The sequence below is a fragment of the Fukomys damarensis genome, unplaced genomic scaffold, assembly GCF_012274545.1.
Source record: "Fukomys damarensis isolate Sample0158 unplaced genomic scaffold, DMR_v1.0_HiC HiC_scaffold_20, whole genome shotgun sequence".
NCBI lineage: Eukaryota > Metazoa > Chordata > Mammalia > Rodentia > Bathyergidae > Fukomys > Fukomys damarensis.
In genome coordinates this window covers 2,940,896-2,966,688 of record NW_022900932.1, presented here as the reverse complement: position 1 = coordinate 2,966,688, position 25,793 = coordinate 2,940,896, and the positions used below count along the sequence as shown (strand labels likewise).

General features: G+C 44.7%; 1 protein-coding gene across 7 annotated transcripts in view; it reads left to right on the top strand.

Moving 5' to 3' along the window:
• Ilrun (inflammation and lipid regulator with UBA-like and NBR1-like domains) overlaps positions 1-25,793 on the top strand; it is a 44,488-nt gene that overhangs the window by 5,846 nt on the left and 12,849 nt on the right. For 4 of the 7 annotated variants that reach the window (XR_776627.3, XM_010605315.3, XM_010605317.2 and 1 more), the window contains exons 3-4: positions 4,826-5,023; positions 20,658-20,986. Coding sequence is in view for 6 of the 7 variants with exons in the window: in XM_010605315.3 (XP_010603617.1) it covers positions 4,826-5,023; positions 20,658-20,986 (527 nt within the window). In the remaining variant the exon portion in view is untranslated. The remainder of the gene's footprint in view (positions 1-4,825; positions 5,024-20,657; positions 20,987-25,793) is intronic. The other 3 variants (XM_010605316.3, XM_010605319.3, XM_010605320.3) reach the window with 1 other exon arrangement.

The window sequence follows — 25,793 nt, the reverse complement described above, 5'->3', positions numbered from 1 at the left end:
ATAGCAGCAACAGCTTTTCCAGGTTCTGCAGTCATCTGAACAAAATTATAGACACTCAGCACATTCCATTAAAAAAAAAAAAAAAAAACAAAGAAAAGAATAATATCCAGACAACAGCAAAGTTCTGTTGCTGCTCTTGTACCTGGCACCATTTTTTCTATTAGCCTCTTAATCATCATCTGGAAAGAGAACATTCTAGAGTAATATCATTAAATGTAGCTCTGAAAAAGCACGGTCCCTACTATGTATCATAAAGCAGATACTAGATATTTTATCGAAGTCCTTTTAACTTTCTTATTAATGAAGATTTTTAGAGAAATTCTGATAAGTAGGAAACTAGGCAAAAAGTAATATTTAGCTAAAAATGTGGGGTTTTTCTGTTATTTTTTTGGTTTTTTGAGACAGGGTCTCACTATGTAGTTCAGGATGGCCTTGAACTCACTGTGTAGTCTAGGCTGGCTTCAAATTCACAGACACCCTCCTGCCTCAGCCTCCCAAGTGGTAGGATTACAGGCATGTACTACCACACCTGGCATGAGATGATTTCGTGCGAGATGATACAAAACTGGGGACTCAGCCTAAAAAAGACCTTTTATTCAGTTTTCAAAGTGTGTAGGTTTTTTTTTGTTGTTTTGTTTTGTTTTTTGTTTTTGGAGTACCAGGGATCGGACTCTGGCCCTTGCACTTGTGAAGCAGGCAGCAGAACCACTGAGCCAAATCCCCAGCCCCTAACTCAGTTTTCAAATCTTTCTTTGGTGGGGAAAGACTGGCTAAAGTAGCCTTTTATATAAAGAAGAATTAATGTGCCAAATTTAATTATTCTGTTGTTTTTTTTTTTTTCTGGTATTTAGAAATAACTGTGTTGGAGTAAAGTTGTGGGATTTTTTGGGTTTGGTTTTGTTTTTGAGACAGAGACTCACGTAGTATGTAGCTAGGTTGGCCTTGAACTCACAGGGATCCTGCCTCAGTCTCCTGCATGCTAAGATTATAGGCGTGCACCACCACAGCCGGCTTAGTTTGGTTTTTTGAGAGTTTCACCATACAGCCCAGGCTAACCTTGCACTCTTGATCCTCCTGCATCAACCTCCTGAGTGCTGGAATTAAATGACAGACTCCTGCCACCCTGCCTGAAGACAGGCATGTTATTAATGAGGCAGACGCTGATGCTTCAGTGCCATCCTAGTTGGGCCTGAGTCGTTTCTGGAAATAAGTAGTACAGAGACACAGAAGTAGGGCAGGCTGCTCAACTCTTTCTCCTATGTCTTGCTTATTGTAATGCATGACTTGCCCCAAGAGACATTGACCCAGGTGTGGCAGTACACCCCTATGATCCTAGCACTTGGGAGGCTGAGGCAGGAGGATCACTCTGAGCTCAAGGCTGGCCTGGGGCTACATAATGAGTTCAAGGACAGCCCTAACTACATACGAAGACCCTGTCTCAAAAAAGCGGGGAGGAGTTGAAGGAGTCATATAAGTAATGGCTTCAATGTTTTAAGTGGGACAGGAATTTACATACACAGCATATAAGATTGGTAGGAACTGCATTTAGCTGTCCCAGCAGCTTCCCCAAAGAATGTAGTCACCCAGTGTTCAACCCTTAACATGTTTAATGACACAGATGAATAATCCCAGGATCCAAATTTCTGTTGCTTTGGAATTATTAGAAACTTGGCAAATGAAAATGAGAAACATTACATTTGGAGGTTAAGGTTAATATTTGAATCTGTCTCTCTACAGATGTAAGCAGACAGAGCTCTCTTTAGCTACATTTACAGCTTTTTAGTTATTACAACGCCATGCTGCATCCTCCAGCTGGAGCGAATGTTCGACTGAACCTGTTACAGTAACCTGGTGTTTCGTTCACGAGAGTCAGAGAATTAGTTGTGATTGTGGTATGAGCATCATCTTTATTTTTTGAGCTACTTATAATTAAATATATAAAACAAGGGTTAGGAAAAGAATTCAAGAAAAGACAATTCCCTCATCTTTAGCTCATTAAAATAGTTTTCTGAGCTGGGCGTGGTGGTATACACCTGTAATCCCAGCACTGGGGAGGCTGAGGCAGGAGGATCGCTGTGATTTCGAGACCAGCCTGGGCTACACAGTGAGTTCCAGGTCAGTCTCAACTACATAGTGAGACCCTGTCTCAAAAAACCAAAACATAAAAAAATAAATAAATAAAATAGTTTTCTGCCTTTCTGTTCAGTGTGATTATAGAGAAGATGTTTCTTTTCATGCATTCAACACATATTCATATGTTCCAGTCACTTCGTTAGGTGCAGGAGAGAACTGGTGACAAGATTGATGAGAGTCCGCTTTCCTGGAGCTTAATTTGAAATGCAGTTTCTTCACTCACAGAGGTTTTAAAGGAGTTCTTCCTCCTGCTTGTGTTCTGCATTGCTATTTGGATGTTGCTGTTACCTCCAGGTCCTTCCTTTTTTTCTTTTTGAGACCTTGTGTTTGCGAGGCAGGGGGTGGAACCACTGAGCTAAATCTCTGCTCCCCTGCAGATCCTTCCAATGAGTCCTGAACCTCTATTCCCAAGCTGTCTGGAACTGTTGTACAGCATTGATTTTTGCGATACTTTCCATTGTCTTGAAATTGACACGGCAGAGTTTTGTTTTTACTTCATTTTTAAAATGCATGATGATTTAGAACTTGGAGTGTGGCTAGGCGTCAGAGAACTTGCCTAGCATGTACAAGGCCCTGGATTCAGCCCTCAGGACAACACAGTTACCGCATGATACTCGGAGCATCACAGAAGTAGTCGTATACTTTATTGTGAGACCTAACTTGGAAAGTCGTAAACACGGATGAGTCTTCCTTTTCTTTTACGTAGGCTGAGCACCCACTAAGTAAGTGTACATGGAGACTCAGCGTGAGGTTCTGTTGTATTATACTTTTGATATACTTGGCCAGGTGACCTAAACAGCTAACCGGTATTACCCTCCCTTCGGCATGGACATATAGTATCTTTAACCTCATTAGAGTAACCATTCCTAACAGATGGAACTGTGAGGGCTGTAAATCCATCATTGATAAGTCTTAGAAGGCAGGTGATTGATTCTTCGCTTCCTGGCACATGAATACCTTAGAGTTGATGGTGGGTAACCTGCACTTCAAAATGCTCTCCAAGTACCATGACTTCAAACATAGTGTTTATCTGGAGTACCTTCTGGTGCACAGCTAGAGACCCACCTGTCCCAGCTGCTTCTGGTTGTCTGTGCGGGATGACTAAGTCTCATACTTAGTCTTATTTTTCTTAGAAATTAAAAAAGATCCATTCTTCAGAACTCGCCTTGGTACAGAGCGGTGTGTGTGTTAAAGAGTGAGCTGAGACCTGTAACAGCAGTTTAATCGTGATCTTTAGAGAGACTGACATTTTCTAAGGTGCTTCATATCAGCTACTGTTCTTCTTGACCTCAGACAAACAGATTCTTTGCCGGGCCCCAGAATTAATTAATTATTCATTTATTTTGGGGGTTTTTGAGATAGGGTCTCACTGTATAGTTGAGACTGACCTGGAACTCACTCACAGCAATCCTCCTGCCTCAGCCTCCTGAGTGCTGGAATTATAGGCATGCACCACTACACCCGGTGAAGTTTTTAATAGAGGGTACTCCAAAACACAGTGGCCTCTGCTTCAAGTGCTACCTGGAAGACCCAAGTGCTACAAAGGACACCATTTATAATGGAGCTTAGCTGATACTAGCACAGTTCTGGTTGATTTTCTCTTTGTTTGCTTTCCAGTAGTAAGCCATCAGGTATGTTAAAACCTGGCATTTTGAGAACAATTGAGCACTCCTGAGGATTGGTGCAAGATAAACCACAAGTCCCTTCTGTCCTGAGAGCCCTGCAGTGGCCAGCTTTTCTCAAAGATTTATTTTTACAGTGAATGTAATTAAAAAAAAACCTCTGATGAGGTTTGTGCCCTTAGGATCTATCACTTAGCAAAAGCCCAGTTGCTGAACTTTCAAAGACACTTTAGATCCAAACCATAGCTCCAAGTGAGGTCTTCGGCACTTCCAAAGGAAGAAAAAGTTCCTGCCGGTGCTGGTGCTCTGTAGCACTACTCCCATCCTTTCCATAAGCATTCTGGATGGTGCCATTGCTTGAAGGATTGTAGTTCGTTGACATTGTCAGGAAGGTCACTGTGGTGTTTATTTTTCCCACCACTGTTTGAAAAGGAGATTTACACTTTGACTTGTCCACGCTCTTATATTGGCAGAATTTCCTGAGCCTGGATATAGTTAGGAAGAGCAGTCATGTATCAATCAGGCCAAAAACAGTTTGAAAATGAGGATACTGTTGTAGGCACTGCAGTACTTCTCACGTTCTCATCCTCTTGCTTGTGGAAGAATAGGGAACAGGAGACATATTTGTACTTGGAATGTCATTTTAAAAATTTCAGGTGAAATGACAGGCGTGGTAGTGCACGCCTGTAATCCCAGCCCTTGGGAGGCTGAGGCAGGAGGATCACTGTGAGTTTAAGACCAGCCTGGGCTGGAAATCAGTTTTGGGTTCTGCAGATTCACCATAATGAGTGGCTTTCTCTGAGGCCGAGTGAAACACAGCTCTTGAAACTGCTTTGCCTTTGCCGTGTGTGCACCCTCACAGGAATAAACTTGGTCAGAGCTTGTTGATTCTGATCATTCCTTCTGACTGGTCGTGTGGGGCATTATTTAACTCAGAGAAGTGTAGGTGGATGTACATATATAAGTGTGTTTGTGCGACAGGAAAGAGGCCTCTGCACAGTTCCTAATAAAGGATGCCTCTCATAGGACCATTGATTGCCTAATATTTTTTTTCTTTTGCTTGAACTCAGGAGCAGAAGTCTGGCCTCCAGGGGTTTGTCTTAAATATGTCGGCGGAGACCAGTTTGGACACGTGAACATGGTGATGGTGAGATCCCTGGAGCCCCAAGAGATTGCAGATGTCAGCGTCCAGATGTGCAGCCCCAGCCGAGCAGGGATGTATCAGGGACAGTGGCGGATGTGCACTGCTACAGGACTCTACTACGGAGGTGAGTGTGTTCACGTGTAGTCCAGGGGAAAGCGTGGCGGGAGCGTGGCATCTTATCACGCCACGAGGTGTGGCCCTTGACCCATGCCAGGTTAGTGACTGATAGGTTCACATAGTGCTCGCCTTGTGTCCTAGGAATTGAATCACAATTTAGTGGTGTGTAAAAGGCATTGTGTTATGTATTCTGAGCAGTTTAGTGTTACCGTTCGTGAGCTCAAGGTCCTGAATTCTACTCCCTGAAAAAAAAGGGAAAAAAGCGTGCGCGCGCGCGCGCGCTCCCTCCCAAAAAGGGAAAAGATAAAAAATGAAACTCGTTTTGTGGGACTGGGGGCTTTCTTGACCTATGTTGCTCTGTCCACCCGTGTCTGAGAGGATCTGCAGACCTCTGTGAAACGAAAGATTACAAAACTTTTTGTGCCCTAAAATAGTTTAATTCTACTTTAAACCATTGTATTTCACTGAATCCAAATTACTGCTGATTGTGGAATATATCTTGGTGCCGGAGATGCTGAGTGCCTAATAGAAATTGCCCGTATTGGCTGGGGATGGAGGTCAGTGGGAAGATGCTTGCCTAGCACGCACAAGGCTCTGGCTTCATCCTCAGCACCACACATGAAAGAAAAAAGATAATAGCTAGTAAAGACTTGATACAGTATGAAAAAGGGAAGGAAGATATTAAGTGTAGAAGTACAACTGTGAATATACAGGAAAGAGAAAGCATGCCTGGCGGTCCTCGGAGTATCCCACCGCTCACAGCCCGCTTGCTTATTGGACGGGGTATAGTGTGGAGTGTGGACTGTAGGGTTGCCTGGGCAAAACCTGGCACTTACTAGCCTCCTTGTGTCTTTTGTTTTTGATGGGGCAGCCTATTCTGTAGTTTTTAGATGGTCTTCTTTATTTATTCTTGTTTTTTGGTTTTTTGAGACAGGGTCTCATTATGTAGTAAGACTGACCTGGAACTCACTATGTAGGTCAGGCTGGTCTCGAACTCACAGGGATCCTTCTGCCTCAGCCTCCCGAGTGCTGGGATTACAGGTGTGCGCCACCACGCCCGGCCACTAGATGGTCTCCTTTAGAATGAACCCATCCTTCATCACTTGGGGATGCCTAGGGATGCTTTACCCTGAGCAACATCCCGCAGTCCATCCGCCCATCATTCATTCATTCATCCGAGACAGTATCATGAATTGCCTGGGCTGGCCTCAAACGTTTGATCTACCCCGTCCTCTAGAGCAGCCCTCACCACCACACCTGACTTTTTGTGACCCTTAATGTGTTAGCCCCCCCACTCGCTCTCTTTCTCTTACTGTCCCCCTCCTTCTTTATTTTTTTCTTTATTTCTGTACTGGGGAACTCGGGTAGCATCACCACTGACCTGAGTACCCAGCCCTCTCCCACTTATTTTTGCTACGCTGTGCTGTGAGTTTCTCAGTAATGTGGGCGTTCTCCACTATGTCCCCTCATTCCCTTGTTTCTTCCCACTAAATACTTGTAGTTGAACCTATTTATCTGGACAGCTTACCCAGTGGTAGCGAACTTAGCATGCATGCCACAGCTAGCTGACTGTATCATTGAAAGCTCTACAAGGTTTGCCACCACTGACTTACACTATTCCTCACCGCACAAATTTCTTAACTCTTTTGGTTGAGGACCAGTAAGTATCTTGAGTCTTGGAAAATTATTTTTAAGCCCCAGTATATTCATTCATTCATAGTCTCATATACCCTTCCCCCCGTTTTGTTTTGCTTTGGCTTTTTGAGACAGGGTCTCATTATGTAGTTCAGGCTGGCTTTAAACTCACAGTGATCCTCCTGCCTCGGCCTCCCAAGTGCTGGGATTGATTATAGGCGTGTTACCACTATGCCTGGCTTGTCTTCTTCTTCTTCTTCTTCTTTTTTTTTTTTTCTTTATACTTGATCTCAGCCAAAAGGCTGGGAAGTGATCCTTTGTCTTTTTATTGACTTTGTTATCCTTCCTTACTCCTCCTTACCGGAGGAATTCGATTCTTAGGTAAAATTTACCTCTTTTGTTTGTTTTTTATGTTAATTAATTTTTTGGTACAGGGAATTGAACTTGGGACCTTGTGCTTGCGAGGCAGGCGGCAGCAACACTAAGCTTAATCTGCAACCCCTTGTTTTGTTTTTTTGAAACAAGGTCTTCCTGTGTAGTTCAGGCTGGCCTTGCCCATGCTGGCCTCAGACTCATGGTGATCCTCTTGCCTCAGCCACCTGAGTGCCTCTTAGCTTTTATCTAAGTAGTAAATGGTAGTACTAGCAAATTTTAATAATTGCGGTATATCAGTCATCTGTATTGGGATTTTTGCTTATAAATTTACTTATGAAGGAAATATTAGCTACATTTTTATGGATGAGGAAACTGAAGACCGAAGAACATGTGGTTTGAGTCTTGTTATGGCTTGTATCCTGATGTCCCCTTCAAGCCCCGCACACTCATAGGTGGGCTTTTGATAGTGACTTGATCATGGGCACTCGCTGGTTTAGCACTATTCTGGGTGTGCGTGGCAGACTTACCGAGGAGAGACCACCCTAGGTATGGGTGGCACTGACCAGTAGGGTTGCAGCCTGGATGAAATGAAAAGGGAGAGGAGGAGGAAGGCCGTGGTGCCTCCCATTCCATTAATGTTTCTTCCGTACCCTGCCTTGGAGCCAGCTGCCTATGAGACCTCTACAAGCCGTGAGCTAAATGAATAAACCTTTCCTCCTCTAGCTTGTAGGTGTTGGGCATTTTGTCTCAGCAATAAGGAATAACTAAGGCACCTCTGGTCTAGTAGTACGTGTGGGTTAGCTATACATTAAAGGTATATATTAACAAAAGTAATTTATCATCTTTGGTCATTAGTTTGGCCTTCATTGCCATATGCGTGCAGAAGGAAACTTGGGCTCCATTCATTAAGCGCTCAGGGATGCTGCTGTGTGTGGTCCTAAGTCCTCTCTCTGCTTCTAGAGTGAGCTTGAGGGCGGGTTGAGGTTAGCTGGGTTTCTCTTAGAGAGCTGGGTGTCACCTGTACCGAAGGGAGCATGGTTTTGTAGGACATGTGGCTGTGTGGTAAGCAGCATGAGACACTGTGCCCATCTTAGCCCGGGGAAAGCCTATTAACACGTCTTCTCCTCTCCCGGCAGCATGGTCTGTTCTGAAATTGTGCAGGAGCGCCTTTTCGCTGTATGTGCTGGCTCCCCTGAGTCATAGGGATCTACTGTGACGTATGCTAAGGGGGGTTACCTTGTGCTGATGTGCTTTTCTCCATGTTAAATACCTCACACGGGCCCCGAGGGTCGTTTCACATGGAGATTAAAGTTTTACACATTCGTTTAGTTTCTTAGAGATTGGAAAGAAGCTCCCAAAGCACCATGTGACCTACATTATTAGGAAACTTACTGGGTGCTCTGTGTGAGCCAGGATGGTTTATGTCCTGACACTTGTAAGTTCTGTCTGGTTTGTCCCTCTGGCCGTGTATCTTCTCTGTCCAGCGGCTGTGTGGGACTTTCCCTCTGTACCCTTTCCTGTATTTCAATTAGTTCTGTTTTAAAAGAATCTCGGACTTCTTGCACACTTCTCAGTAGGATCCATGGTGTCTTTACTTAGTATTGCTCTTGCCCAGTTTTCTTGTCCTGCCTTAATACGTTCTTCATTTATGTTGAACTCGAAGAGCTTGCTTCCTGTGCTTCTAGGAGGTCCTCCCCTGTACGCTCGCTCGCCGTTTCAATTCTCAGCTCCTGAATTCTCCAGGATCAGAAATGAGTAACCCTTGAAAATGAGATTTTATTTTTGCTCAATGCTTTTAAGCTGATTGTGACTTGTATGGGGAATGTTGGGGAGGGGATGGTACCGGGGACCGAGCTCAGGACCTTGCATTTGCAAGACAGGTGATGGCACCACTGAGCTAAATCCCCAGGGAATGTTTTAGAAGCAACATTCCACAATGTAGATGAGTTCTGAAACACTACAATACTTCCATGTTGTGAGGTAACACAGGCTTCAGCTTCAGGAGGAGGAGGAGGCTAGGGTTCTGGTGGTGGCGATACATTGGTCACGTCCAGGTAGTTTGTGTGTGGTGAGACGCACTGTAAAGTGGCTGTGCTCTTGGGAATAGCCTCTAAGATGCAGAGATACACATTCGCACCTCCGTGAACTGTTTTATTTATTTTTTTGGTGGGGGGCGTTGAGACAGGTTCTCATTATGTAGTTGAGACTGACCTGGAACTCACAATGGAGCCCTGGTTGGTCTCGAACTCACAGCAACCCTCCTGCCTCAGCCTCCCTAGTGCTGGGATTACAGGCATGCGCCACCACACCCAGCGATGTCGAAAGAATGGAGAGGTTTGTTTATTTTGTTTTGTTTTTTGATACCCAGTATTGAACTGGGGTCCTTGTGCTTACAGGGCAGGCGGGGGAACCACTGAGCTAAATCCCCTACTCCCTGAACTATGAAAAAGCAAAAATCAAGATGAAACAGTGATTCTTATTTAGGGTGTAATTAGCAGCATAGTTGCCTGCCCAGGTGTGAGGTACATGTGCTAATGTGTTGTTAGTGCTTCCATTCCATTCCATTTCATTACCTCTCAGCAGAACGCACAAAGACTTAGGTAGAAGGGGAAAAATGTAATTGAAAAGCAGCACCGTTTTTTCCTGTGGTAGCCAGAGCCCTCCTATTAACAGCAATGTCTGTCTTTAGAGTGTTAGATTGTAAAGACTCTGAATACAGATACCTCCTCCTGGGACTAGGTTGCTTAGTGGATAGTCATTAGGTGGATTAGTCCCTAAGTGGATTGGTCACTGAACGAGGAATTGTATATAGTATGTACGTTACGATATTCAGAACAAAGAAATGGTCAGAGGAAACTCCAACTTGATTACATTGCTTTTATTTGCATAATTCACATGCAGTACTATACTGTATAACAGAACATGAAACTACAGTATTGCAGGGCCGGGGACTTAGCTTAATGGCGCCACACATGCCTCAAGGGCACTAGGTCCTGAGTTCAATCTCCGGCACCAGAAAAACAACAGTAATAGCAACAAAAAAACTACAGGACTATATCATATAGTACAATCAGCAAAAATTATAGTACTGAATAAACAAGTTGTACTATACAAAAAAGACATTGGGTCTCTGTAAACAAAGTGTACTGAACTGTACAAAAAAGACAGGTTGTAAGTCCGAACAGTCATTACACCAGGGATATCTGTGTAAGGGGGTTGATATTTGTTAAAATTGTTTTAAATTAAGTATACCTTATTAAAATGTTAATATTTTATTGTTAAAAGGCATATCATTGACTATTTTAAGATTAAATATTTAGGCATAACTTTTAAAAAGTGTAATCCTTGTGTTTCTGGAGCTGTAAATTAGGCTGGATCTAGTTCAAAGGTGTTTTAGGTATTTAGAGAATATGCCCCTCAGTACAGTAGAAGCTAGTTTTGGTAGTGTATGCATTTAATCCCAGTTTGTTGGGTAGGCAGAGGGCCCACAGATCTGAAGCCAGCCTGGACAAGTTAGTGAGATCTTGTCTCAAGGGCTGGGGATGTAGCCCAGTGCTCCTGGATTCAGACTCTAGTACTTGTGGGGAAAGAGTTTTACAAGGATTCCTTACTGCCCTTCCTCGATCCTTGTGTAGCAGTAGCTCACTGTGCTGCTTTAGTTTAATCATTACTCTCTTTGAAGTAGGTATGAATACAGCCACTACCATGTTAAACAAAGATGTCAATTATAGGAATAAGGAAAAAACGAAATCTTAAAATGTGTATATTTCCCCTTCACAAAAAAATATGTAAATATATACTGAAAATTTCAGATGAGAAATTCTTCCGTAGTTCAGGCTGGTAGGCGATCCTCCTGCGTCCTAAGTGCTGGGATTGCAGGTGTGTGCCACCACACCCAGCCCTATTCAGTTTCTTTTCCTTTGGTTTTTTGAGACAAGGCCTGGCTATGTGTTTCAGCCTGGCCTTGAACTTACTGTGTAGCCCAGGCTGGCCTCAAACTCATGGCGATCTGCGTGCTGGGCAGCTGAGAAGTTCTTCAGAAAATGTTGCCAGATTATTTTGTGATGGGAATTTTTAGTAACTGCCATTGTGTACACTTGCCTCTAGATCAGACTAAACGTTCTCCTAAATAAGGAAGCAATCATAATTACCTTTCATGTAATAAACTAATGTATGGTTATCTTGGTCGCAGGATGATGTTTAGAGTCTAAAACAATGCTCAGGACTTTTAAGCTCATCTTTACTTACTGTCAGCATGTAGCCTTATTTTTGAAATCTGCCATTAATCTTGTACCTACAGGTGGAGTTCTTTGAAGAGAATAACCTCTTACTGAAAAGCAAATTGCATTTTGTTCCTGTAGTAATGGTTTGACACTAGTCACAAAAGAGTAATGGCTTTCCTTTGCGATTGCAAAGAAATTAGTTTATTCTCTTTTTTTTAAGCCATTCTTTTTTATTTGCTCATTTCTTGGATTTGAAGTACTCTTGGATGACGCCTTGGCCTGAGGTTGCCTTAGTCCTTCCTCCACACAACTGCAGCCAACCCACGTTCCAGGATTTTCCCCTTGGTCGTATGGACAGAGGCTTGGCCTGCTCCTCCAGTTTCTTGTCATCAGCCTTACTTAGGTTGACATGATGCTCAGCCCCAACCTGACACACAGCTCCTCACACCCGGATGTGTGTACACAAATATGGCTTTGGCAGCTTCTCAGATCCCGCATCGCAGGTTGTCGTGGTTGGTGGTGATCCTCAGCCCTTCTGTGAAGAGTCTTGGTGTCCACTGCCACCCTCAGCCATGGTGGCACATTCTGGTAAAGCTGAGTCTTGAACACACACCAGCCTCTGCTTCTGTGCAACCCAGCAGTGACAGGAAAAGAGCTTCCCCTAATTTTTGTCCTGGAAAGAAACCTTTCTGTAGCGCACGCCCTCTCCCTCTCCCTCCCTCCCTTTCCCCCTCTTCCCCTCTCTCTCCCTCTCTCCCTCTCTCCCTCTCTTCCCCCACTCCCAGATCGCACTTGGGACCTTGAGCTTGGGAGGCAGGCAGTTTTTTCTTTGTTTTTCTTTAAAGAACTTGTGCTTTCCTTTCTTTACAAAGGGGCACTTGGGGACCGGGCGTGGGCGCACGCCTGTAAACCCAGCACTGGGCAGGCTGAGGCAGAAGGATCTCTCTGAGTTCGACACCAGCCTGGGCTGCATAATGAGTTCCAGGTCAGTCTCAACTACATAGCAAGACCCTGTCTCAAAACAAAAAACCAAAGGGACATTTGGTCCCAGGAGGGAATTCCGTGAACCTGCATCTGTTAGCCTCTTTGATTTTGCTTGGTCAACAAATAGCTTTCTACTTTTTTAAGATTCTAAGAGTTTTGTTTGTACTTTGTTTTGGCATGGTCTTGAAAGCAGTGGAATTCTAGAGTGGGTCAATCTTCAGCTTAATAACCACTTCAAAATAATTTTATCTTTTTTTTTTTTTTGATACTGGTGATCAAACTTGGGTCCTTCCCCTTGTGAGGCAGGTGGTGGAACCACTGAACTAAATCCCTAGCCCTTTTATTTATTTATTTTATTATTTTATTTTTTAGCGATAGGGCCTTACTGTCTAGCTCAGGCTGGCCTTGAACTCACTATGTGGTCCAGGCTGGCCTTGTTCTCCTGGCAGTGCTCCTGCCACAGCCTCCCGAATTCTGGGACTACAGGCATGTGCCACAACGCCCAGCAATGGCTGTTGGTAGATTCTTAGACATCCCTTTCATTAAAGAAGCACACTATAGAAACATGAGCCCTGAATTTTACTTTTAGTTCAACAACATAATAGCTTAGTGACCTTTAGGAAATGATGTTGCTTTTCAGTGACTCATCTATAAGGTAATTCCTTCACCTATAAAATAGGGTGTCGCGCGCACCTCGCCAGCAAGGAGCACGCAACACTCAGGATTCTTCTGATGCACGCTTTATTGGAGTTTCTTCTACAATCTTCAATGGCGGAAAGACCCCGAGCCGGATGCAAGCCTGCCTTTATATCCACCCGGGCGTCGTGGCCTGTTTCTGTTGGTCAATGCCAGCCTGCATCATTCTGACGAGCCAAGCGCCTCATCTGCGCAAGCGCAAACCACCGTCACCGGCGGACTCAAACCCGGAATTCATGTAGGGCATGAAGAACCCGGAAATAATGGCGCGTGACAATAGGGAAAATAGTGCCTACCTCATAGTTTGGAGGAAATTGGAAGAATTGCTGCATGTGAAGCCTTTAGACTAGTGCGTAGGACAGAAACACTGAATAAATGTTAGATCTGTTGTTAAAGATCTGAGTATATAATAATGCTTTGTGTAGAGAATCCCTCCTCAAGTGTTGGATGGATGAATGGGTGGGTGGGTGGGTGGATGGATGGGTGGATGGATAGGCTGGCAATACCAGGGATTAAACTCCGGGCCTCACACATGCTAGGCAACCACTGTACCATTAAACCACATTCTTAGCCCTGAAATTTTGAGAAAAGGTCTTGCTAAGTTACCTAGATTGTTCTCAAACTTGTGGTCCTGGCTGGGCGTGGGCGCACGCCTGTAATCCCAGCACTGGGGAGGCTGAGGCAGGAGGATCACTGAGTTCGAGACCAGCCTGGGCTACATAGTGAGTTCCAGGTCAGTCTCAACTACATAGTGAGACCCTGTCTCAAAAAACCAAAAAATCAAACTTGTGGTCCTCCTATCTGAGCTTCCCAGGTCGATCACAGGTGGATCATAGGTGTGTGCTGCCAGGCCTGGCATGACCTTTTCACATTGGACTTCGTTAGTGCGCTTCCTTGGGGCTTTTCTCACATATCCCATGAGCTTGTTCTCTGGAGTATGGCCGGATCCTGAGCAGGGAGTCAAGGATTCCCAGTCATAAAACAAGAAATGCACTGCATTCAGCTTCATAAGGAAGTACCAGCATCTCACCGGAAGTATCTTGGGAGGGGGGAAGAGCGAGTCTTGAAAACTGTTTTGTTTGATATGTCTGTAAAAGGTGAGTAGCAGTTGAATTCTTACGTGCACAGATGCCGGCCTCTTGAAGGCCTGAGGACACTGTTGGTTATGGAGTTCCTCTTCAGCATCTGGAAGGCAGTGAGTACTCTCCAGTTCTTTGTGTGTATTGATGTGCTACATGGACTTGGGGTGTCAGTGTGTGAACTGTACATTTGAATAATGCCTTTGCTTTAAAAGTGCTTCTCAGCTTCTGGTTTCCTGTTTGTCATGTAACGTGGTTGGAAGATACCCCTCTATCCTAACAAATAGAATGCTAAAAAACTGAAAAGTCAACAGTTCTTCTTAGATACATCAAAGAAGTAAAGTTATCAGGTAAAGCAGCACCAGAAATTGGATGGACTGCCAGGCAGGTACAAAGAACCAAACTTGCCAGAGATAACCTCCTTAGCCTCTTAGGAAGCAGGACCTGGTAAAAAAATCTGAACTATAGCCGAGGTATTGCCGCGGGCTCAGTGTGGACAAGCCCAAGATAAAATCTCCAAGGAACGCTCCGCTTCATGGCCCACCACACTTGGGCACACTTTGCTTCCAGGAGCTCTCCTAACTTGTCAAGGGTGAATGCCAGAGAAAAGTTCCCTTATGCTTCTGGGGAAGAATTCCAGAGCAGGGAGAAATTCCAGAGCTTCCTGTTCTTTAAACCCCACCCTTACAGGAAACTGTTTTTCCAGGACCTTTCCTCCTGGCCCTTGACATGCATACACGCACACATACTATACTAGAGATTGAACTCAAGGCCCCCCATCCATCCATGCATCCATGCATCCATCCATCCATCCATCCATCCATCTATTTATTTTGGTGCCGGAGGCTACTGTACCACTCAGCCACGCCTCCTCCCAGCCCCCCATTTATTTATTTATTTATTTATTTATTTAGGTGCTGGGGATCAAACTTAGGACCTTGTGCTTTGCAAGGCAGGCAGAAGAACCACTGAGCTAAATCTCTGGCCCTTTATATTTTTATTTTGAGATACAATCTCATTAAGTTGTCTAGGCTGGCCTTCAATTTACCATCTTCCTGCCTCAGCCTCCCACATACCTGGGATCACAGGTTTTAGAGGTGGAGTTGGGTATTACAGAAGATATCCTTTGAAAGATTGTTTACCAAAATTTAAAAGTTGTAAAACTCAACAGTAAGAACATGAACAATCTAGGTTAAAAATGGACCAAACACCTGAACTTTGTGATTAGAATTGTGTGACATTCTGAAAAAGACAAGTGGAAGACAGTGAAAAGCTCATGGTGTCTAGGGATGGAGACAGGATGGTAGGGAGCGCACAGTGAGTTTATGTAGTAGAAGTGTTCTGAATGCTACTTCTGTTGTGTTTGGGTGATGAGGGGTCGTATGCTTGTGAAGGGAGCAAGTGTATGGGAAACCTTCACCTTTATTTTACCATGAACCTAAAACTGTTGTGAAAAATTGCATTTAAAACTGCTTATTGGAGAGGGAGAGGGGTGAAAAAGGAATTAAGATCTGATATGTACATGTACTAATAAAAAATGGAACTAGGAACCTGAGTCCTAGCAGGAGGCTAAGCAAGAGGTGCCAGGAGTTCAAGGCCAACTTGAGCTATGGAGAGAGACCTTATCTCAAAAAGTCAATTCATCAATAATTAAAGTAAAGATTGAAAACTACATACATCCGGATGGTTAAATATTATTAATTTGGCTGATCCATGAGCAAGGGAGGTCTTTTCCCATCTTCTGGTGTCCTCGATTTCTTTCTTCGATGTTCGGTACCTTTCATTATAGAGGTCTTTCACCTTTTTGGTTAAGTTGATCCATAGGTTTTTAATTTGTTTAAGCTGTTTTTAAGAATTGTTTTACTGATTTCTTTCTCTTGTGCCCATTATCAGTGTACAGCAGCGCTCTTGCTTTTAGCATCCTGTGTCCTCAAGTTTTATCCATATACTGGTATGTATAATTTTTTTTCCCCCTCTCACAGTACCGGGGATCGAACTCAAGACCTTGAGCTTGCGAGGCAGTTGTGGGACCACTGTGCTAAATTCCCATCCCCTGTACAATTTTCTTTTTCAGCTTTAGTGTATTCCATCGTGTGTAAGTATTTTATCTTTACCCCTTCATCTTTCAGTGAGCATTTGGGTTGCTTCTACTTTGGCTGTTGTGAATGATGTTGCTATGAAACTTCCATGAGACCCTGTTTTCTATTCTAGATAAATATCTAGACTATTTTTCAGAGAATCATACTGTTTTCTGCAGTGACTGCAGTTTACATTTCCATCAGCACTGTCTGAGGGCTCTGCCATCCCCACATCCTCACCAACACTTGTGGTTTTGGGTAGTGGCCACCACATTGGGTGAGTGGTATCTCACTGGTTTGAATTCACATTTCTCTGATGAGATCTTTTCATGCGCTTAGTAGCCATTTGTGTATCTTTATCGAATACCTATTCAAGTTCTTTTAAAATCAGATATTTTGTTATTGCAGAAGTTATTTTATAATCTGGCTGTCAATCCTTATCAGATACGTGTTTTGCAGATTTTTTTTTCATTCCATAGGGCATCTTTTCACTCTGTTGACTGTGTCATTTGATGTACAGAAGTTCTAAATGTTTGTTATTTTTTGGCATCTGGATTCAAACTTGGGACCTTGTGCTTGCAAGGCAGGTGGTGGAACCACTGAGCTAAATCCCTGGCCCAAAAGTTCTAAACGTTAATGTTCAGTTTATTTTCATTTCTTTTTGGTGGTGTATCCAAAAAAATAAATTGTCTTCTTGTTGTTGTTTTTTTTTTTTTTCCCGGTACCGGGGATCCAACTCGGGTCCTTGCGCTTGCAAGGCAGGCCACTGAACCGCTGAGCTAAATCCCCGGCCCCCCCAAAATAATTGTCAAATCCAGTGTTATGAAGCTTTTCCTCTGTCCCTTGCTTTTGTTTTTGTTTTCTCCTTAAGCATCTTGGAATTTTAGCTCTTAGATTTAGGTCTTTGATCCATTTAGAGTCAGTTTTTGTAAATGATATGAGATAGGAACTCAACTTCATTCATTTATATGTAGCCATCTGGTTTTCCCAGCACCATTTTATGGCAGTTTTGTTTTACTGTATTGTGTTTTAGAGACAGGGCTTCCCTTGAACTAGCCAAGGCTGGCCTAGAACTGGAGTGATCCCCTTGCCTCAGCCTCCATTGTGCTGGGATTACACCCAGCTCCACAGGGTTGAACTTAGAAAAGAAAGCCTTCTTTTCTCACTTGTCCCCTACCACGCGAAGCCTCTCGCTGTCTGTCGTCCATTCCCTTCTTTGTTCTGCCCCGTACACATATATAGACGTTTTCAGAATCGTTAGCCTTATCTTCAAGAGAAGCAAATGTGCTAGTTAAGACTGTTATGCTGATTCTTACCAGTTCTGTTTTACTGTACAAGTTGGTGATGTTTATGCTAATTATTCTATGATTTTACTTAGGTCGTTAACTTTTTTATTGAGTTTATTGGTACGTTTTAGGTATACAGTACAGTTGCATTTATCATTGGGATCTTGTACCTTTACGCGACAGATCTTGGTTCTCATTTTTTCCCCATACCCCTGTCCTCCCTTCAGGATGTTAACTTTTAGATATATGCAGATTTATGAAGCCTTCTTACCATGATCCAAGATGTTTTTGTACATCAGTGTGATTTGTTAAGTTTATGGGTATGGGCTCCAAGTAAAGAGTAGTGCTTTTATTTACCCTGTACTTCTGGTAGTCTGGCTATGTCCTTTTTTAGTAATTTATTATGTATTTCTACAAAAGGAAGTTTATAAATAACTGGCCTTTCAAATGACTTTCCTTTCACAGCTTCCGTGTAGAATCAGAGCAACAACTAAGGCCAAGAGAGTTGGCTTAAATGTGACAAGACTGAGTGAGTTATGTAAGAAGCTTTTAGTCTCAAAGCCAGGGAAGAAATGTCATTAGTCCCTGGTAATGTCAGGATTTCAGGAGATGGTCCGTTTCATCAGCATTTTGTTTCATGATCTAAGAGAACAAAGCATATGACCCATAGCTAAGCGTACTGAACTATCATATACTTAGAAAAGGATTTTTGGGTTTTTTGGTGTGAATCGAACTTGGGACCTTGCATTTGCATGGCAGGCAATGGAACCACTGAGCTAAATCCTGGCCCCTAGAAAAGGATTTTTTGGGGGGAGGGGTTGGTTTTTTTTGGGGGGGGGTGTTGAGACAGGGTCTCACTATGTAGTTGAGACTGACCTGGAACTCACTATGTAGCTCAGGCTGTTCTCAAACTCACAGTGATCCTCCTGCCTCAGCCTCCCGAGTGCTGGGATTACAGGCGTGCACCACCATGCCCGGCTAGAAAAAGATTTTTAAAACAGCCTGATGGGAGACAAACAAGTAGGAGTAGCATACTATAAGACAGGGTATGTCCATGTGGGGAAATGAACAGTACAGTGATGGAATGCTGCCTCTGCTTGAAAGCTAGGGTGAGAGGCAGGAGTGTCGTGTGTGTGTATGTGTGTCCTGTTCTCCCTGCCCTGGATTGTTCTGTGAACCCTGTCATGATGGTTTAGGAGTTTTAACTCTTTGAGCATTGAACATAAGTCCTCATACCCACCACTCCTGGCACACGTAAGCCCTGTGTACAGTGCCAGATTAGAGTTTGAACATGTCTGTGTACCAGTTTTCACGAATATGCACATTTTCTTTAATGATAAGTACATCTGGAGTAGATGGCTGTTGGCTGATTCATCCAGTGGTTGCTAATTCCAGAAGTGAACAGCAGATGTCATTGCTTCTCTGCTGGCGAGAGCCTGGCGTTAGCCATTCTCAGTGCAGCTCCGAAAGCACTGAGTGAGTTGTACTGCTGTATAGCATTCTGAGATGCCTTCTTCTGATACCAAGCCCAAATTAAAAAATGGAGAGTGGGGCCGGGGATGTAGCTCAGTGTCTGCATGTGTGCCTTGCAAGCCCAGGGTCCTGAGTTTGATCCTCGGTACCAAAACAATACCAAAAAAAAGTAATGAAAAATGGAGTGTGAACACAGCCTAAGAGGCCATTTCTCTGTTTCCTTTGTGTCCTTTTTAGTGATATGTTCTAGACTTACATATTATCTATATGTCCAGGGAGCTAAATTGATGGAAAATGTATTTGTCTTTCAACATCTATTTAGCAGCCTAGATAGTTTTTCACATTTGTTTCTTGGGGGTTTTTGTTTTGACGGGGTTTTTTTGACAGGGTCTCACTATGTAGTTCAGGCCGACTTTGAATGCATTATGTAGCCCAGGCTGGACTCGAACTCACGGAAGTCCTCCTGTCTCAGCCTCCTGAGTGCTGGGATTACAGGTGTGTGCCATCATGTCCAGCTTTGCATTTGTTTCCTCCAGAATTCACCCACTTAGAAGCTTCTTGGCCCTTCTGTTGCTTAATCTTTGAAAAACTTCAGGAATGTAGACACCAGTATTCGCTAAAGTAAGGGGCTGAACATCAGAGAAAGACACTTTTTTTTTTTTTTTTCTGTTTGAACCCTTGGTTTTGGCATTTGAGGCAGTCAGGAATACAACTGTGACCAGATACTTTGTGGGGAATTTTTTTTTTTTTTAATTTATTTGGTACCGGGGATCGAGCTCAAGACCTTGCACTTGCAAGGCAGTCACGGTGCCACTGAGCTAAATCCCCGGCCTTCTTGGTATAATTATTACTAGCTCCCTCTTTTATTCTTTGTTGTCCCAGTGTGGTCCCGCTAAATTCCTACCAAAACAGAGAGGGGAAGGGGTACTCATAAATTGTAATTCTAGTAATGTTAATCTTTTTGGGGTGGGGTACTGGGGATCTAACTCGGGACCTTGCCCTTGAGAGGTAGGTGGCAGAACCACTGAGCTAAATCCCCAGCCCATGTTAATCATTTTTGACTTGAGAATTAGGCCTTTCCCATATTTTCTGAGTTAAACATATGTAAAATAAAGCAAAATCCACAAAGAACTGTAAGTTCTGGAAACAGTTGCTTTTAGGTTTCTATCATTATTCTTTGGAGTAATGATATCCAAATATATCTGTGCATCAGAATTAACTGGAAACTTTTTACAAATAGAATTTCACAGATTTCACTAGAGAATCTGTATCAGAATTTGCAATTGACATTACCAAATGTGTAGAAATGCATACAATAAAAATGCTGTTGGGCCGGGTATTTAGCTCAAAGTTTCCACCACCTGCCTTGCACACAAGGTCTCAAGTTCAATCCCCGTACCAAAAAAAGCAAAATGCTCTTAGGCCGGGCATGGTGATACACGCCTGTAATCCCAGCACTCAGGAGGCTGGGGCAGGAGGATCTCTATGAGTTCGAGACCAGCCTGGGCTATATAGTGAGTTCCAGGTCAATCTCAACTACATCACTCGGGAGGCTGAGGCAGGAGGATCGCTGTGGGTTCAAGACCAGCTTGGACTACATAGTGAGTTCCAGATCAGTCTCAACTATGTAGTGAGCCCCTGTCTCAACCCCCCCCCCCGCCAAAAAAGAAAGAAAAGTGCTCTTGGCAACTTTGCCAGTGAGCTTTTTAAAAATCATCTAGGTGCTTTCTTCCCTTGGATTCGGTGTTGTGAATGGTGAGGCCACCGTGGCCTCAGGTGCCCGCGTTGATGAGTATCTCCTTTTCATTTCAGATGTCATCTGGGTGATTCTCAGTGTGGAGGTGGGTGGACTTTTAGGAGTAACACAGCAGCTGTCATCTTTTGAAACGGAGTTCAACACACAGCCGCATCGCAAGGTAGAAGGAAACTTCAACCCGTTTGCCTCTCCCCAAAAGAACCGACAATCAGATGAAAACAACTTAAAAGACCCTGGGGGTTCCGGGTTCGACTCGATCAGCAAAAACACATGGGCTCCTGCTCCTGACCAAACCGAGCAAGATCAGGATAGACTCTCACAGAACTCTGTAAATCTGTCCCCCAGCAGTCACGCAAACAACTTATCAGTAGTGACTTACAGTAAGGTAGGTGCCCTCGGAGAAGAGGACGAGGGATAGGTGGTGGGCCTTGGGATCTGTGCTACCCTTCATGGCAAAGTAGACGCCTAGACCGCCGCTCCCAGAGGCACATCTAAGACTGCTTAGCTCTCCCACCAACAGCAACAGCACAAAAGCCTTCCTCCTGCACCCGTGCCTGTGGGTGTCGCTATGTCCACACTTGCAGTTGACTCCCGTCTCCCTGCTTTGGTTTGGGTGTTGCAAGACCAGGTACCTTTAGCATTAAATGATAGTATCAAGATGTCACTAGCTATGCTTCTAGTGTAAATGTACACAAAGATCAGAGCAACAACACACATTTGGAATTGGTTCCTGCTTTGGGTTTTTTGTTTTGTTTGTGGGAGGTTCTTTCTAAGTAAAAAGGCAAAACTCAGTTACTCCATCCCAAGTAGTACTGTTGTTGGGCTTCCCTTCATCTGCCCTGTTTGCATCTCTTCTCTTCTGTCGGGCACACACCCTTCCTCAGCCACAGCCCACGCCGCTCAGGTGGTATGAGAATAATGAGGGTTGGTTGTTAACGGTGATTTTGGGTCTGCAAATTAGCTCAGTGGTGCGGTTGCCTGCCTTGCAAGGGCAAGGACCCGAGCTCATCCCCCGGTACCAAAAAAAATAACAAACGGTGATTTTAAGTGTTGAGTGTTGAGGTGCTTTTCTAGTGTTCAAGTACTGGCTCTGTCCCTCTCTCCACTGCGCTGAGCTGCGGTGGTTCCCAGTTGGTGGCTTTGGTGGCTGCAGTGAAGCCCTGATGCTGAGGGCAGGTGAGGTACTTGGGTTGGCTGCTGTCCTGGGAGCCTCCCTGGGCACCTTCCCTGAAGAGCGGTGCCACGCAGTGGAGCCGACAGCCTGCCTTTGTGATCACATCAACCCTAAGCCTGTCTTGGCTTCAGGCAGGCGTCAGCACTCAATTTTTCAGGGGAAATTGCTTATTCAAAGGGCAAGTGGCTCTGTTGTAAGAATGGTGCTTTTAAGCCGGGCGTAGTGGCGCACACCTGTAATCCCAGCACTCGGGAGGCTGAGGCAGGAGGATCTCTGAGTTCAAGACCAGCCTGGGCTACATAGTGAGTTCCAGGTCAGTCTCAACTACATGGTGAGACCCTGTCCCCCCCGATAAAAGAATGGTGCTTTTGTGATCGGCTGTTAGTGTATAGCCTGGATCAAGTTACCACTGCAGAAACCTGGTGAGGTGAGTCGTCTGCACAGGGCGTGACAGGGTGTTCATTTAGTAACACCAAGAGGGTGAAGGGTTGGCTGGCTGTTGGGTGGTTATTACAGAGTATTTTGTGCAGTTAGTTGTACAGGATATGAGAGAGGTAAATTGGGAAGGCAGCAAATGCCTGCATTGAGGAAAGACTTCACATCTCAACACTAATAAATAAAAGATTTTCTTCTAAGCTCCTGTCCAGTTTTTTCCTTTCGTAAATGTAACCCTCCAGAGCATGTGAGTGTTCTTAGTGGTGATTGTTAGAATGGAAAAGTAAGGCACCTAAGTTGAGTGGGCAGAAGAAAGGTGATGGACGTGACATCAATAGCCTGGCTGCTTTGTGGACGGGAAGTGGATCTGCTCACCTGAGCTGTCTGGCCAAGCAGAGCGGTTGCTGATCCTGGCCAGGGCACTGTGCACGTTAGCCTGGTTTCTCCTTTAGGTGCTGCTGCCTGTTTCTGTTGTTTTGAGTGCTTAAGAGGGAGCCAAGCGCCTCAGACATGCTAGGCAAGCACCCTGCCACTGAAGTACATTCCAGTCCTTCTTAGTGTTTTCATTTTGAGATAAGGTCTTGCTAAGTTTCCCAGGCTGGCTTTTACTGGGGATTCTCCTGACGCAGCCTCTTAGGAGCTGGGATTATAGGTGTATGCTACCACACCTGGCTTATGGGCTGGTGCCTTTGCCATCTCTGTGATGGTTTTCCACAGGACGTGGTGGCCTGATATTTTCTGCCAGTCTTAATTAGGGTCCTACCAGTTGCCGCTTCCTTTGAAAAGACTGGCCTGTGGAAGGCTTCTGAGGCGCTTGTTGACGTTGTTGAGCTCGTGGCTTGTTAATGTTTTCTGTGGACTCTGGGATCATTCACTTAGAACTTCCTATTAGAGATAATTTCCAAGAAGGCTGTTGACTAGGGTGCACTGAAAATGTAAAACTTGGGTCCCAGAGAGAAATTGGGGCTTCCTTTTTTTCTTAATCTAAGCAGAATCTTAATCAGAAAGCATATTGTATATGAAGCTTTCAGCCAAGTTCTCTGGGAGTATTTCCCAGAAATTCCCAGAATTGGTCTCTCAGGGTTCCTTAAGAATAGAAAAGGTGGGGCTGGGGATTTGTCTCAGTGGTTTCGCCACCTGCCTCGCAAGGGTCCGAGTTCAATCGCCAGTACCCAAAGAAAAGAAAAGGTGCTGGGCATGGTGGTACGTGCATGTAGTCCCAGAGCTCAGAAGGCTGAGGCAGGAGCGTCTTTGGGAGTTCAGGCCTTGCCTGAACTACACGTCAAGACCCTGTCTCAAAAAAAAAAAGTAAAGGGCTATAGATCAGTAAACAGTGGCACCTTTATGCACTACTTAGTGTGCACTGTATGGTAGGAGGCTCGAAGTATAAAATATGTGACCCACAAATGTACAGTACAGTAGGGGAGAGAAGTATGCACAAAGCAATCAGCGATTCAGACAAGATGAAGCACGATTTTGGTCAGTAGAGAACAGTCTAAACACACACGCGATTTGTTTGTAGTGATTGGGTGGTATGCAGTGGGCGTCAGAGGCAGGGATGAAATGGAGCAGGAGTTAAGGCAAGGATTTTTCAAGATTCATGAGTTAGAAAAGATGGACACACAACAAGGACAGTGTGGCGGACGTGTTAGGTGCTGAAGGCAGAGTGAGTAAGGAGCCAGCAGTTGACGAGCACTGCACGAGTGTCCTCTCACTGTTAGGGAAGGGCACAAAGACCTGGAGGGCCCGTCACCCGGCCGGTAGTGCGCAGCCGGGAGAGACAGCGCTGGCAGCCTGTCCAGGGCCTATGTTGCCCAAAGGCGTTCCCTGGTCGGCTTCCTACAGACGTTCTGTGGGGCTGGAGGCCGTTGAGGGCCAGCACCAACCAAGCTGATAGGAAGTAGCCAGAGTTGAAGTAGGATAAGCAGCTCCCATGTAAACTGCATACTGCCCGTGTGGCATCTCGTTTTCACAGCACTCCCACCTGGTGGGTGTTAGTGAGATTTCCCGCTTTAAAAAAAAGCCAGACGTGGTGACACATGGCTGTAATCCCAGCACTTAGAGGCTGAGTGAGGCGGGAGGGTTGAAGATTCAGGCTCAGCCTAAGACACTTTGCAAGACCCTGTCTCAAAGTAACATTTTTTTAAAAAGTAGGCTTGCGATTTAGCTCAGTGGCACCGTGTCTGCGTCACAAGTGCAAGGTCCTGAGTTTGAGCCCTGGTACCAAAGAAAGGGGTGTGTGTGCTGGCAATGAAGCTCAGGGCTGAGGCCCTGGGTTCAACCCTCAGTAGCATAAAAATAAGCGAGTATGTTGAGTTTGTAATAAATAGCACCATTTTATTTTTGAATGACAAGAAAATAAGGAATAAACCAACAAACAAAAGAACCAACAACCAACCAGCCTACCCCCCTGCCTTGGGCTCTACAGTTAGGGTGTTTTCGTTTTCAGTTCACCTCCGTGCCGTCTTTATCAGGTGGGCAGCAGTCCGGGACCACTGAGTTGTGATAGAGTACGTTTGATTTCCTCAAAGGAACTTCCCTGCCTGCCATCGGGGCTGGGAAAGAACGAGCTGCTCTTGGAAGCCCCTGGCCACAGCTTTGGCAGGCAGATAGTTTCTTGCTGCCTCTGTAGTTAACAGTTTATCTTGCTAAGGTTGGTAGGGTGAAGATTGCTTGAGGGTGTGCTGGTGGATTTGTCCACAGAACGGCACGTCTTCATTGCCAGGAAGTGGACCCTCAAGTCCTTTCCCAGCTGGCCCACCCCTCCCTCCGTACAGCTGCCCAGAAGCGGGAGTCCGAGAGGGAAGCCTGTGCTGACCTGCTCCCCGGAGCCCTGGGTCTGTCTGGCTCTTGCTCTGTCACAGATTGGCTCGCCTCGTTACCACACATTTGGGGCCACCCTGTTCCAGGTAAATGGTGAAGGCTAGGAGCGGTTTTGATGAACCCCTGTTTTCGGGGTAGTGCCAGAAGTCATGTGGCGCTCACTGTGCACTCAGGCTGAGGTGAATTCTAGCACTCTAGCTCATCCTGGGGTCAGGGCGGCTTCTGGTTTAGGCGGTGTGAGAGTAATGCAGGATGCATTACCGAGGCAGGGAAGAAGGACAGAATACCCCATTAAAATTAATTTGTCTCTTTCTTAAACATGAGCTAGTCATTTTTTTTAAATCTCTGGTGGTTTTCTGAGAAGGTCTTTCCAGAGCCATAAAGAGACACCAAATGGTCTGATTCAGGAGAGCTGGGAAGGACGCTGTGGCTGGCAAAAACCAAGGGACTATGTTCAGGACGGCCAGATCCTTCGCTTCCTTTCTCTAAAGGAGTAAGAGTTTGGACTGAGGGTGTAGCTCAGTGAGTGGTAGGACACTTGTCCAGCGTGCATGACCCTGATTCGATCTGCTAGCAGACCCCAAAATGACAGAATTTACACTGAGGAATCTAAAAAGGATCCTAAATTCATTCATTGTTTTTCTTGGCTGTTACTTTGTTTTTCTTCTTACCTTAAATGTTTGGAGACGGGGGATTTAGCTCAGTGGCTCCACTGCCTGCTTCACAAGTATAATCCCCATACCAAAAAAAAAAAAAAAAA